Below are 13768 nucleotides of genomic sequence, written 5' to 3' on the forward strand. Positions count from 1 at the left end.
GAGAAGATGAAGATCTGAGGCACCGGGATGGGAAGTTCATCTGTACTAAATCGGAGAGGTATGGTGGAGAGAGAGAATGAATAGCCTTAAATGTATAGAGGATTATTTTAAAATGGATGCGAAATTTAACCGGGAGCCAGTGGAACTGCTTCAGGATTGGGGAGATGTGGTGGGTAGAGGAAGTCCTAGTAATAATACGGGCAGCAGAGTTCTGGACACGTTGGAGCTTGTTAATAGATTTTTGTGTAAGGCCAAATAATAGTGAGTTACAGTAATCAATTCAAGAGATAACAACATTATGGACGAGAATGGCAGTGGCATGAGGAGTGAGGAAAGGGCGGAGGCGATTGATATTACGGAGTTGGAAATATGCTGTACGTGTGACATTATTGATATGTGAATTAAAGGATAATGTGCTATCAAGAATGACACACGAGCTTTTCACAGAGGGAGAGATAGGGACCAGCGAATTATTGATGGTGAGAGAGAAATTGTTAATTCTGGATAGCAATCGTTTAGTGCCAACCAGGAGAAGTTCCAATTTATTGCTGTTGAGTTTAAGAAAGTTGGAGGCGAACCAGGAATTGAGTTCAGCTAAGCAGAGGGTAAGGGAGGGTGGAGGAAGAGTAGAATCGGGTTTGGTAGAGAGGTAAAGCTGGGTGTCATCGGCGTAGCAGTGGAACTGAATATTATATTTACGAAAAATATGTCCGAGTGGAAGAAGGTAAATGATGAAAAGAAGGGGCCCGAGGACAGATCCCTGGGGCACCCCAGTAGATAGAGGAGAAAGCTGAGAAGTGAAGGATTTTAATTGAATAAACTGAGTGCGGTCAGACAGGTATGATTTAAACCAGGCTAATGGAGTATGAGAGAGAACAATAGAAGCTAATCTGCTAAGAAGAATGGGATGAGAGATGGTGTCAAAGGCTGCACTCAGATCAAGGAGAATAAGGATGGAGAGGAGACCAGAATCAGCTGCCATAAGAAGGTCGTTTGTTATTTTTATAAGAGCAGTTTCGGTGCTATGCAGAGGACGGAAACCAGACTGGAACTGTTCGTAGAGGTTATTATCAGTTAGGTGTAGATGGACTTGTGAAGCAACTATTTTTTCAAGAATTTTTGAGAGGAATGGTAGATTGGAGATAGGACGGAAATTATTAAAGTTGTTGGGATCTAGACCTGTTTTTTTCAGGATTGGGGTAATAGCGGCAACTTTGAAGGAAGCAGGAACAGTTCCAGTGGAGAGTGAAGAGTGAATAACAGCAGATATGAGGGGAAGGAGTGGGGGTAAACAGGCTTTGACAAGGACAGTGGGGATAGGATCAAGCTGGCAGGTAGAAGGCTTTGATTTGTGGATGAGATCAGTAATATCAGTTAAAGACGGAAGTTGCAACAAGATAAGAAGTTGCAACGCGTGTTTGTGTACATAAGATTTTCAGGAGGAGGACAGACATTTGTTTAGAACTCTTAAAGATGTCGAAGAATCAAGCTCCTTTAAGCAATTACTGTGATGTTCCTCCACCTCCAAAGAAATGTCAGGAGTCCGAACCACAAAAGAAGCACGTATTCTCGGAAAAGTAGTTGCAGGAGGTGAGCTGGCTTCAAACAAATGATGAACACACAGAGATGTGGTGCGGAATGTGCCGTGAAAATTTAATAAATGACAAATTAAAAAGGCATGAACATTTTTTTTGTATCGAAAAAATATCGAACCGTGACACCAAAGTATCGAACCGAACCGAGAATTTTTGTGTATTGTTGCACCCCTAATATATATATATATATATATATATATATATATATATATATATATATATATATATATATATATAAAAATATATATAAATAAGTCAAATTAGCCTGACTCACATATTTTTGAGGGTTCTATTTTAATATTACTTCAATTCAAGTAATTTAGTAATATTTTTCAGGGCTTTAAATTGCAACCATTTTAGTCACATGCGTGCTCAAAATGTAATGTTTGTAACTTCAAAATATTTGGGAGCAACAAATTACTGTGGCGCGTGAGCAGAAGTCATGATATTAGCAATTTACATTACAATTCAGTATGTTTTAATGTATCTTGAAGGGTGAGGCAGAAGGAGAGGCTGAGGGAGAAAAAGGTCAACAGGCAAGTTCAAGTCAGAGAGAGCAAGGAGAGACAGAGGAGCTGCAGCAAATGGATCGAGTAGCATAGGAAGATCAAGTTATTACAGAGAGAGGAGAGCAAACAGGCCAAGAGAGGGAAAATGATGAAGCAGCTGCAGCAACTCATTCTACTACAGGGTTTGATTTAGGTGACAAAGACACAGGGCCCAGACAGGTGAAGCTGAAGAGCTATCCACATGATACTTTTGGTACACAGAAGCGAGCATTTAACCACAGCTGGTTTGAAAAGCACAACTGGTTAGAATATTCAGTCAACCAGAATGCAGCTTTCTGCTTCCCATGTAGAGTGTTTGGCAAAAACATCAAACATGATAGTTTGGTCAGTAGCGGTTGCAAGACCTGGAAGAAAGATTTAGTCATCTTTGGCAAGCATGAGATGGCTCAAACACATAAGGACAGTGTTGTTGCATGGAAAAGCTACCAGGGAACTAGCAAACAGGGAAACGTTGCACAGATGATAGCAACTGCAAATGTGAGTGAGATAGTCGAAAGAAGAGAGTATCTCAGACGAATTGTTGCAGTCACCTCTATGTTAGGGAGACAGGGACTCCCTTTTCGTGGCCATGATGAAGGTGAAGACAGCCCAAACAGAGGGAATTTTCTTGCGTGCATGGAGCTTTTGAAGGAGTTTGATCCTTTTCTTCAAAAACATAATCCCCCATCAAATGCACAGTATATCTCGCCAACATCCCAGAATGACATGATTGACTGTTGTGCCCAGGAAGTTACTAGTGTCATTTATCTGAAATGACAAAGTCTAAAGTCTATGCCATCATGGCAGATGAGGCAAGGGATGAAAAGGCAGAGCAGTTAGCTGTTTGTGTCAGGTGGGGCAGTGAAGGAGCGTTTCCTTGCACTAGCAGAGATAAAATCATTTGATGCTCAGTCCATTGCAAATGAGATTCAGCAGCAGATCCAAAACTATGGTCTTGCAGAGCTTAAATGTGTAGCACAAACATATGATGGTGCAGCCGTTATGAGTGGCTCCACTGGAGGTGTACAAGCACATTTTAGAAGGCTCCATCCTGAGGCTATCTATGTGCATTGTTATGCTCATCAACTCAACCTGGTTTTGTGCAATACTTGCAAGGCTGTCCCAGAGGCTGTGGAGCTTTTCAGCTTGTTGGAGTGTGTGTATTCTTTCTTCAGCACCTCCCTAGTCAATCATCATAAGTTCATTGAGACTCAGGCAAAGCTTGGATTGACAAAAACTGAGCTTGTGCAACTTTCAAACACTCGCTGGGCATGTCAGTTGCGATCAATCAGTGCAGTTCTTGAGATATTACCTGCCATTTTGGAGTGCCTATCTGCAATTGGATCCCCCATAGCTGTTGGTCTCAGAGCAAAGCTCTACAAGTTCTCAGCAGTCTATGCACTACTGATGTTTCAGTCGATTCTGTCTGTAACCGAAGGACTCCACAAATTCCTGCAGAAAGAGACTTTAGACCTGGCAGAAGCTTTTATCTGCAAACAAGCTGTGTGTGACACACTTAAGGGAAAACACTCAGATGCATTTGCTACAGAGCTGTATGAGAAAACCAAGGCCCTGTGTAACACCCACAGTATCCCTGAACCAGGTGCCAAGACAAGGCATAAGCAGAGGAAAATGGAGGATTTTGTCCTGGAGGCAACTGTGGGTTCACGCACTGAATTGAACAACTCAGACACATTGAAAAGAGAGTTACTTTTCCCTTGTGTGGATCGGATGGTTGGCGAGCTTGATCAAAGATTTTGCAGTGTAGATGCAGGGCTGCTAAAAGGCATCCAGGCATGCAGTCCTAAATCTGAGAACTTCTTGAGTGAACCACACTTGAATGAACTTGCAAAGCACTACAGACTTGACCTGAAAAAAGAGGAGGTTCTGGTGGCCAGAAACTTTCTTACCCGGAAAACAGAGGCTGGATGTCCACCCAAAAATATGTTGCCTGTGTACAACCTCCTTGATTCAGACATGTTTCCCTCTCTGAAGGCAACCATCCAAGTTGCCCTAACAGTGCCTGTCAGCAGCTGCTCGTGCGAAAGGTCCTTTAGTGCACTGCGTCGGCTGCACTCCTGGCTGCGTCAAACAATGGGTCAGAAAAGACTTCAGTCTTGCAGTCATGTCTATTGAAAAAGACACGCTTCAGCATCTAAGTCACAACAGAGTGATTGACTGATTTGCCACTCTTAAAAACAGACGTCATTCTTTGATGCTTCCACCCACCAAGTAACTGGTGATTGCAGCCATAAAAATGATGTACTTTTTTATTTTCAGTTTTTTTCTTGTTATTGATGCAGCAAACACAATTCTTCTGTTTTCTTGTTGTACTGTATTATAAAACAGACTGAAATAAAACAATAGATCTATTGGTGGCCTAGGATGTTTAATCTGTCCAAAAAAGTAGGAAAACAATTTCTCAGTCTTGTTTTCTGTTTGTGAAATTTTGTGGTCATTCACTATGTTCGTTCATATCATGTGCATCTCTTGGGGGCTAAGCCCCCCCTGTCCTTAAAACCTAGTGACGCCCCTGCTTATCTGACTAATTTGGTTTCTTATAACCCCGTGCACCTTATAGTCTGAAAAATAGGTATTTGACCTATTTATTTGACACAATGCCATTTGAGGTTGCAAAGCACCTCATTTTAACTTTTGTGAATATTATACATGGTTATGCCCATTTCCACTGGAAATGCCTTTTGGTTAAACTGTCAGCAAAGAATATGCATTTGCACTGTTACATTTTTATATAGCTTTAATGCACATAAAAACAGCTGCTTGCTTAGGTGAAAATAAATTGATGGTGTTTTTTTGCACTAATAAAGTTGTGGAGTTGTAAAGTATTTTGTCTCCCATCAATTATATCGTCAGTTATATCGTTATCGCAAATTTTCAAATATATATTGTGATAAATATTTTGGCCATATTGTCCTGCCCTACCCTACCTACTTTTATTAGTCTGTGCCAATTTCTTCAGTGGAATTGGCATATAATGAGGAATGACAGTTTTGATAACATTTGTGAGATTTTAGTCAACCTGGAAAGTTCTGATATGTATACGTTATAGGTTCACCACCCCTCTAAGACGGCAGTCCTGACAGACTGGAGCATGGCAAACATAAGAGACACTGTGATGCTTCGTCAAGGGAGTAAGATCACTGCCTAGGCTGTTGATCCAACTGGTGGCATATATCTTTACATGGCCCCTGAATGAAACTTCTAATTCTGCATTACCAGAATGTGGTTTGATGTTGGGAAAATAACAAAGCCCCCAGAAAAGATGTGTGAATTGAAGAATATATTACTGTAAAATGTGCAAATATATTATAATTTGTCTTTGGTGTATACACTGTCTACTACAGTGTAAATAATAATAATAATAATAATGGATTGAATTTATATAGCGCTTTTCGAGACCCTCAAAGTGCTTTACAATTCCACTATTCATTCACTCTCACACTGGTGGAGGCAAGTTACAGTTGTAGCCACAGCTGCCCTGGGGCAGACTGACAGTATTTTCAGAGACCGGCCTTAAAGCTGTAGTGGATTAATACAACAAAATAAAACCAGTACCGGTACCAAAAAAAGGTTTATTCATAACAAACGGGAAAAGACCCAGGGAAACAGAGTTAACGATAAAATCCCTGAAAACCATAAATTTCACACCCGAGTACACTCAAAAAAGTCAACTAAGGCAGTTGTTTGATTAATTCAATAGACATTTGTCTATTTAACATGAACATATTGAGTTTAGGTTTTTAAATCATTATCAGTTGTTGGTTTAACATAAAATAACAAAAAGTTTAATGAACTAGATTTGCATTCTTCAGTTCAATTAAATGTAATTATTTTAAATCAACAACTCTAAAACCGATGCCTAGTGCGCATGCTCAAACTTCCCAGAAGTGAAGAGGTGGGAACGCGGACAAAGTTATATGTGTTCAGTGAACTGCCGTTTCCCTCTGCGGAATCTTCCACAATACAGGTAAGTGATAAATAACTGAAAATATCTTAGTCAAACAAAGTTGTTCCGTCGGTTAATTGTTTAACAATGTTTTTAATTCCAAATGTGTAAGTTGTCATTAGACAGCGGGAGTGGAGCAAATACAGTGAAAATCGGGTATTAGACGGTGCCAATCGGTACCATCTAATACCTGATTTCTAATCCGCTCCGGCTATATTTATATTATTATTAGCATTTCCACTTAATTGCTTTTTTTTGTTACCCGTTTTTGCAATGACAAAACGAACTGTTGAAGAGGTATTCAAGAGCCATAACCTTCATATTGGTCAGGCTGTTGTTGAGGAGCTTGCCAATACAGTGTGCATTTCTAACCCTGTATCAAAAATTTTAGCTAAGTGTGGTCCTCTTGGAACTTCATTTAAAAGAAAACAATACTATAAGCATAACTTTAGGGTCGTAGAGCCTGTTGAGTACATTTTATCTATTGATCAATGAAAGTCATTTCAGTACATTCCTTTATTAAAGTTATTGCAAGAATTATTGAGTCATAATCACATACTTGATAGAGTGATTGAGCAACATATAGGACAAGAAAAAAGTGAGGATTTGGCTAATGGTCTGAGTGTTTACAGGTCTTTCCGAGATGGCAAGCACTTTAGAACCAATAGCTTTTTAGCTGTTGACGTGTTGAGAATCTCCATTACACTTTACATTGATGATTTTGAGGTTTGCAATCCTCTTGGAACCTCACGCAAAAAACACAAGCTTTGTGGTATTTATTGGGTCTTGGATAATTTGCCTCCAGGCTCTCATTCAGCACTCTCCTCCATTTACCTAGCTGTTCTTTGTAAAAGTGACGATTTAAAGACATTTGGGTTTGAAAAGGTGTTGGAACCCCTGTTAAAAGATCTTGTGATCTTGGAACAACACGGTGTGTTTATTGCTCAGTTAAATGAGTTCGTTAAAGGCACTGTAAATTGTGTAATAGCTGATAACCTAGCTGCTCACGGGCTTGCAGGTTTTGTTGAAAAATTTTCTGGGGAACACATATGTAGATTCTGTGTCGCAAAGAAGACTGAAATTCAGTTTTTGACTGCAGACGTTTTTGAGTGTAGAGCACGTGAACTCCATTTGGCTCACTTAAAATCTGCATTGGAAACCTCAAGCTTGTGTTGTGGGGTTAAACGTGACTGTGTTTTGACTAAAAGTCTCTCTCATTTTGATGTTATTGCAGGCTTTCCCCCAGATATAGTACACGATTTTTTTGAGGGCATTATACCTGTAGAACTAGCAGAATGCTTGGCTGTTTTGATCTCCAAAAAGTATTTCACCTTAGAAAAACTTAACAGTTCAATCCAAAGTTTTGACTACAAATGGGGCGATAAGACAAATCGTCCTCACGTCATACCACATACCTACTCAAGGAAAAAACATATAGGGGGGAATGCACACGAAAATTGGGCTCTGCTTCGCTTGTTGCCTTTTATTATTGGTCCCCTTGTTCCTGAAGATGAACAGGCCTGGCATGTTCTTTTGGATCTCAAGGATATAGTGGAACTTGTTGTTGCCCCAATCCACTGTGATGAGTCAATATCATATCTTGAGTTCAAAATCAGAGAGCATCGGCAGAGATACAAAGAACTTTTTCCAAACAGCTGTATTCTTCCTAAACACCATTTTGTAGAGCACTATCCTGTCATGATACGTCTCTTTGGACCTCTCGTTCATAAGTGGACAATGAGGTTTGAGGCCAAGCATAGTTTTTTTTAAACAGGTTGCTCGCCACACCAACTGTTTTAAAAACATACCTCTCACACTTCTCAGGAAACACCAGCTTGTCATTGCTCACCATTTGCATATGTCTGATGAGAAAAAACAGTTGGCGGTAACTAATGTTTCATCAGTGCCTATTGATGTGCTCCAAAGTGACATTGCAGCTGCTTTTAACCTAAGGCTTCCAGATGAAACTGATGTTCACATTGCGAAGAATGTGTCATACAATGGTATGAACTACAGCAAAGGAATGATTGTTATCCATGGAGAGTCATTTGGTCTGCCTGAGTTTGCTGAAATTTTGCAGCTCTGTGTTTTGGAAGGGAAGTTGCATTTTTTTGTGAGAAAGATATCTGCTTGGTATAGGGAGCACTTTAGAGCTTTTGATCTGAGCCCGTCACATGTGAGGGAGGTGGCTGTCATTGCACATGAGGAACTGGTTGATGAATATCCCTTAGCTGCCTACTCTGTTGGAGGACTGCGTCTGGTTACTCTAAAGAGATCACTAATTGTTGCTTGTTGATATGCCAAACGGTGTCTTTTTCTAAAAGAATTGCTGATATTTTTCAGATCTTCAAAATGACGTCACCCCTAAGACTGCGGATAATCCTGGGTGAAGATGATGCCAGGAAGTTGATTCTTCCTGCAGGGACACCGGTCTCAATTGAAGATTTGTGCCACACAGTAAAGACAAGTTTTGGATTGCAGCAAGATATTCGACTTCAATATCAAGATGAGGACTTTGGAAATGAGTTCATGAATATGTCAGATGTCTCAGTAAAGGACAAAGGCACCCTTAAGGTGATATTTTTGCAAAGCCCACAGGAGGAAGATGCAAGAACTTCTCAAAGCGAAGCAACAGAGTCTGTATCCATCTCCTCTGCTGACACAGATGATACAGAGCCTATTTCATCTTCAGGTTCTTCACCATCCTCAAGGCACTGGGTTTGGCCAAGTGTCCTCACTGTACCACATTTTAGCTATGAGGCAGAATTTGAACTCGAGAAGGCCAATACTGCCTGCGCCAATGGGGGAACTCTATTGAACCCTTCACCAAAACTGAAATCCCAAATTCTGGAACGATTGGCTGAAGAAATATACAAATTCAAAGCCTACCCAACAGACAATGATCTGACTGACGTTGCAGAAGCTCTTGTGAAAAAGCATCCTTGCCTTAGAGAGCAGGGGTCTTTCAATGGCTGTTATGGGTGGAAGATTAGCCTAAAATATAAAATGGCTAACCTCCGCACCAAACTGAGAGGCCTTGGATGTACAGAGGTGACCATAAACTCCATCAAAAACAAGTCTGGTGACAACCGTCAGGCAGCCTTCAATGTGAAGAAACCCAAAAGAGCTGAAGTTAACTATTGTCCACAGCATCCAAAAGGAGAGACATCAGAAAGTCTGGAACAGGAGAGAGTTGCAATTCTTTCTGAGTTGACTAAAAGAAATAATGACTCTGTTGTGAGTGTGAAAATGGAGAAGACTTTCTCATACAGAAGGCAAGAAGTTCTTCAGGGTCAGCCGATGGTTGCAGACTTCAAAAGCAGATGGCCAGCTCTGTTCACTGCGAGAGAGGCAAGTGTGGTTAAAATGCATTTGGATGTTGCATGTAATTTATGTTTTGTAGTCCAAAACTAAAAGTACTATCTGTTGTTGGTTCCTGTATCACTGAAAATAGTAATGTGAAAATGTAAGTACCGTTTAATTTAGTAGGTTTTATGTATCAGGACATAAGAATCATCCGGATCCTACCTCGTCATAAAATGTTGTAAATACAGCCTCAGATGGCATTTTGTTAACACTTAAACCAAAACCTCTACTGTTATACAGGTACTCTGGTCTGCTTTTTCACAGGTCTACATTGAAGAGACATTTGTGCATTTGTTTTTTAAGCCTCTTTTAGAGACGCAACGTAGCGGCATATCAGAGTAATATTCCCGCAATGGTGTGCCTTCTAAATGTGCCACTATGCCTTGGCAAAACGAGATATTGCTGCATTCTGTGCCTGCAAGCTTCATAGTAATATTACCGCAATTTTGCTTCAATGCTGGACTTGTGAATGAAGTCTTTGCGCTACAGAGGGAGGTCTTCTGATGACATATGGAATGTGTGCTGGCCTCGGCTGACCAGGACATTCTCAGCTTTACCCACAAACGTTTATCAACCAGTGATTTTTTTTTTTTATTTTATTTGTTTTTTACCCAGAAGGGATCAGTCTAATTGAGTGCTATGACTTTTCCTGGGTTCAGTGAATGCAACAGAGGCATGACTGTATGACCAATCAGACAGGCGTTGTGCTAAAACGGAGAATCCTCCACACTTTATTGTCAGACAGCTGGAGTTTAATCTAAGCTACCATTATTTAGAGTGGTCCCGAAAGAAAAGAGGGACTATTCTCCGTCGTGTTTTAAAGCAGGCGCTGCGTCCGTCTGCCTCTTGCCTTCCTTACTGCAGCTCCTCGCCACAGACAGCTCATTGCACATTTTCTCCAGCTCGTAACTAACAGGTTAATTTGAGCAGCAGCATAAATTTCGAAAACACGCTCGATGGTTAAACATATGCGCAGCAGTATCGCAAACATGTGGATCGCATTCCTCTGAGGGTTTCTTAATATCTGTATTTATTGAAGTTTTTAAACCTAAAGTGATTTTAATTTAGTGCGTCATATTAGAAATGATTATAGGTTATTGCTTGAATGTTTATAGACCTGTTTACCGGTCTCTTCCGTCTGACGCTGTATACGCAACCCTGCACGTCACAGCCCGGGCGCCGCCCCTAGACCCCTCTTTATCCCGTCATGGCTTAATCTTTTGTGAAAAGCATCTGATGGCAGCATATTGCAGCCACAGCTAAGATCTTTTAATTGACCAAAAGCTTCTCAGAAGCCGTCATCAATGACAGTACTGATGTCTGCATGGTCTTCTAAAGGCAGCTTTAGTCAGCTTGGATGTGAAGTGAGTGAAATATACAGTTGAGTTTTTAATCAATGTATTTGTTCTCTATTGCAGATTGACAAGGAGTTTCTGCGAATCACCACAAAGCCTCTGCTATCTACTTTCTTTGCCGAGCTTGACCAATATGCACCACGCTTAATGGAAATCTTTCTGAGCAAAGGAGGGACACCTAGAAAGAAAATAAGAGGTCTCATGCTTGCCATCTCCAAGGTTTGTATTAGGATTGAGTAGACTTTGTCATAGGCAGCAAAAATAACTTTTATTTGGAGATGAAGTTGTCAATTTTATTTTGGCTTAACAAATGATACATGCCCGGTTCTAACCTAAAGAATAATTATGCAAGTTAACTGATTACCCTAGCTTTAAGAAAAACAGCCTGGTTTTGGCTCATATTATCTCCTCCTCCTCTCCAGCATGACAACATCCATACCAGACGAGCATGCATCTTGAAGTCCTTGTGCATCTACCTAAACGAAGACTATGAGAAGTTAATAAAGGAGTACTTGGTGAGTCATTGTGACAGCATGTTGACTGTAACATACTCATACAAATTGTGACGTTGCCTCAAATGCAAATCGTTAAAATTAAAATTTTGAGATTAGCAACAAGACACCTGGTATTGGGGAAAGGATGTCTTGAATACCAAACAGTATTAAGCGTTGCAATAAAGAATTTCTGAAATTTGGTATTGGAAGGAAAGAAATTTATGCATACCGTAGTTAAACTTGATACACAAACATGCAATGCATTTAACATGCATCAAGACAACATTGCTTTTGAATCTGTACTTGGATTAAAACAAGTCCTGTTGTTTTTTCATTGCTATGGTCATCAGTATTTGTAAATAGAAATGTCTATGAACTTTGAGCTGTTTAGTACTAACACTTCTATACCTGTTTTATTTTAGCAGCTGAATTAGCCTTTTCTCAAGTCCTGTCCCCCTAAGTTACTCTTGCTACGCCCGACAAACAAATGGTTCCCTCTGCGCACCAACGGGTACCCAAATGTGCAAGCAGACATGCTTCATAATGTTCGGTACATTTACCTGGGAGTGGGGCCATCCACACTGTTTAATCCATTCACGTTGTTTTTGACTTTGTGAATGGAAAGAACACAACTCTTCCAGACACAATCTCTCGGAGTATCGGTGGGCACACCGCTTCGCCATCTTGCTTGAGGTTAATGTTTGTCAGACACAGTAACGGTTGCTATAATGTGTAATTGGACAATGGCCCTTTCGGGGGAGGGGCCAGTGAGAGGTCAATTATGCCACCTCTCACTGGCCCTTTCGGGGGAGGGGCCAGTGAGAGGTCAATTATGCCACCTCTTTTGACATGAGAGGTGTATTTTATCATTTATGTATTGGAGTAATTATTAACAACTGCTTTAGTGGTGTGTAATTTTCTGTTTATTACTTTGACTACTTGGATTTTATGAACAGCATAGAAACAGTTGTTTAAACAATCTCTTAAATTTTACTTTGTTGTCTTATATTTTTTTCACGTAGGATACGGACAGTGAGGCAAAAAGCTGCATGGAGCAAACTGTGATGGGGGTGTACGTCATCCAGAAGGAGGGTGCTGAACCTGAAGATGACCCAGAGGACATTGGTGTCCTGATTGAGGGTGTGGAGGCTCTCACTAATTTGGGTAACATTGCACAAGCATGTGCTCTGTTGTTTGGACTCATATACTCTTTGAACCTGAGCTACCCACCAGAACTTAAATGCACCTTTGAAGTCCTCCAGAAGATACTTTTAAATCTTGATGGACAAAAGCTGTCTTCAAAGGCACAGTTTCTGAAAAACAAGCTTATGGAGTGAGAGCACTTGAAAATGACTGATAGGTCTTGAATGGTTCATTGGTGCAATGGTGATTTCCAATATATAATGTTAATATTTGAGTTGTTTATATTTCTTTCTTTCATTTAAATTTTTTTTTTAAGTTTTTGGATTCTCTCTGTTGGGCAATTCACCTTTTATACAGCACTGCAGATGATTTTTGTTTGTCCTTATATAGATGGCTCAAAATGGATCAGAAGTACTGACAGAAGTACTGTTCTGTTAATTATTTTTCATTTAATTTTGAGTTTGTAGTATAGGTACTAATTCACACATACCATAATGCTGTCATGTGTTGAATGAAGATATCATTGGAGTGCTTTAGTGCCCCCCTCTTTTTTTTTCTCCTTTGTAGAACAAAGTCAACATTTTACAGAAACTGCATTGAGGGGTTTTCCCAAAGAAATGTTCATTGTTGTTTTTAGCTGCACTGTTACTATGTTGTGTTTATGTGTCAAGGGCCTGTAAAGTTTAAGACCACTGCCACCTGTTAAGTTCACTGTATTATTGTGTCCATTTTTCTTGCTAGCATGTTTTAAAACACAGCAAAACTATATCGCTAGCTGTGAAAGACTGAAACCAAAATTAAAAAATAAATACAGAAATATAAAAATTGGTCAAACTAATAATTATTACAATGAGATACACCAAACAAATATAGATTTTCATTTCAAGTAATTAATTACATTTGAAAAAAAATTGTCATCTGTCATTTAATTTGATGTTAAGCCTTCTGTTTCTATTTTAGTTTTACTTCCTAAATTTTTTTTAATCCTTATTTTTTTTTACCTATGGATTTTTTGTTGTTGTATTGCCCCCAAATTATTTCTAAATTTTTTTTTTCCAAATTCACACAATAGTAATTCTATTTTGTCACGTTTTAACTTGCCAAGTGGGAGATGTATTTTTATCTTTTAGTTTAATTTTTTAAAATACAGTTGATATATTGAGCAAATTTTGCATCTGTTTTTAGTTGTGGAAGCTTTGGTTCCAACATATTACCTATGTAAATAAGTATTCTAACGTTTTACCTTTTGAAGTGGCATAATGCTTGCAGGTGTACAAAATGGTAAGCTTTTATATTGTCC

The 13768-nt window shown here is 39.6% G+C and overlaps 1 protein-coding gene and 1 pseudogene across 2 annotated transcripts; both read left to right on the forward strand.

Annotated features, from left to right (window-relative positions):
- Nucleotides 1–2545: 2545 nt before the first annotated feature.
- Nucleotides 2546–4379, forward strand: LOC146385604 (zinc finger MYM-type protein 1-like; annotated as a pseudogene).
- Nucleotides 4380–9116: 4737 nt separating this feature from the next.
- LOC146385605 (uncharacterized) lies at nt 9117–13203 on the forward strand. Of its 2 annotated transcripts, none has more exons than XM_084929998.1 (4): nt 9117–9461; nt 10895–11050; nt 11254–11346; nt 12348–13203. In XM_084929998.1, the coding sequence occupies exons 1-4, from the start codon at nt 9117–9119 to the stop codon at nt 12660–12662; spliced, it is 909 nt and encodes a 302-aa protein (XP_084786124.1). In that variant the 3' UTR covers nt 12663–13203. The 2 variants fall into 2 exon arrangements, with proteins under 2 accessions (XP_084786124.1, XP_084786125.1); XM_084929999.1 differs by having other exon boundaries at nt 9360–9470; nt 10904–11050.
- Nucleotides 13204–13768: the final 565 nt, after the last annotated feature.

The sequence above is a fragment of the Perissodus microlepis genome, chromosome 6, assembly GCF_051167445.1.
Source record: "Perissodus microlepis isolate ML-2025 ecotype Zambia chromosome 6, ASM5116744v1, whole genome shotgun sequence".
In the NCBI taxonomy this organism is placed as follows: domain Eukaryota; kingdom Metazoa; phylum Chordata; class Actinopteri; order Cichliformes; family Cichlidae; genus Perissodus; species Perissodus microlepis.

What these genes read in the sequence shown, in the direction of transcription:
- LOC146385605 (XM_084929998.1), top strand. Translation starts at nt 9,117, where the DNA reads ATGGCTAACCTCCGCACCAAACTGAGAGGCCTTGGATGTACAGAGGTG. An exon ending in CTCTGTTCACTGCGAGAGAG is followed by an intron (nt 9,462 to 10,894) that starts GCAAGTGTGGTT and finishes TCTCTATTGCAG; the next exon opens with ATTGACAAGGAGTTTCTGCG. An exon ending in TCATGCTTGCCATCTCCAAG is followed by an intron (nt 11,051 to 11,253) that starts GTTTGTATTAGG and finishes CCTCCTCTCCAG; the next exon opens with CATGACAACATCCATACCAG.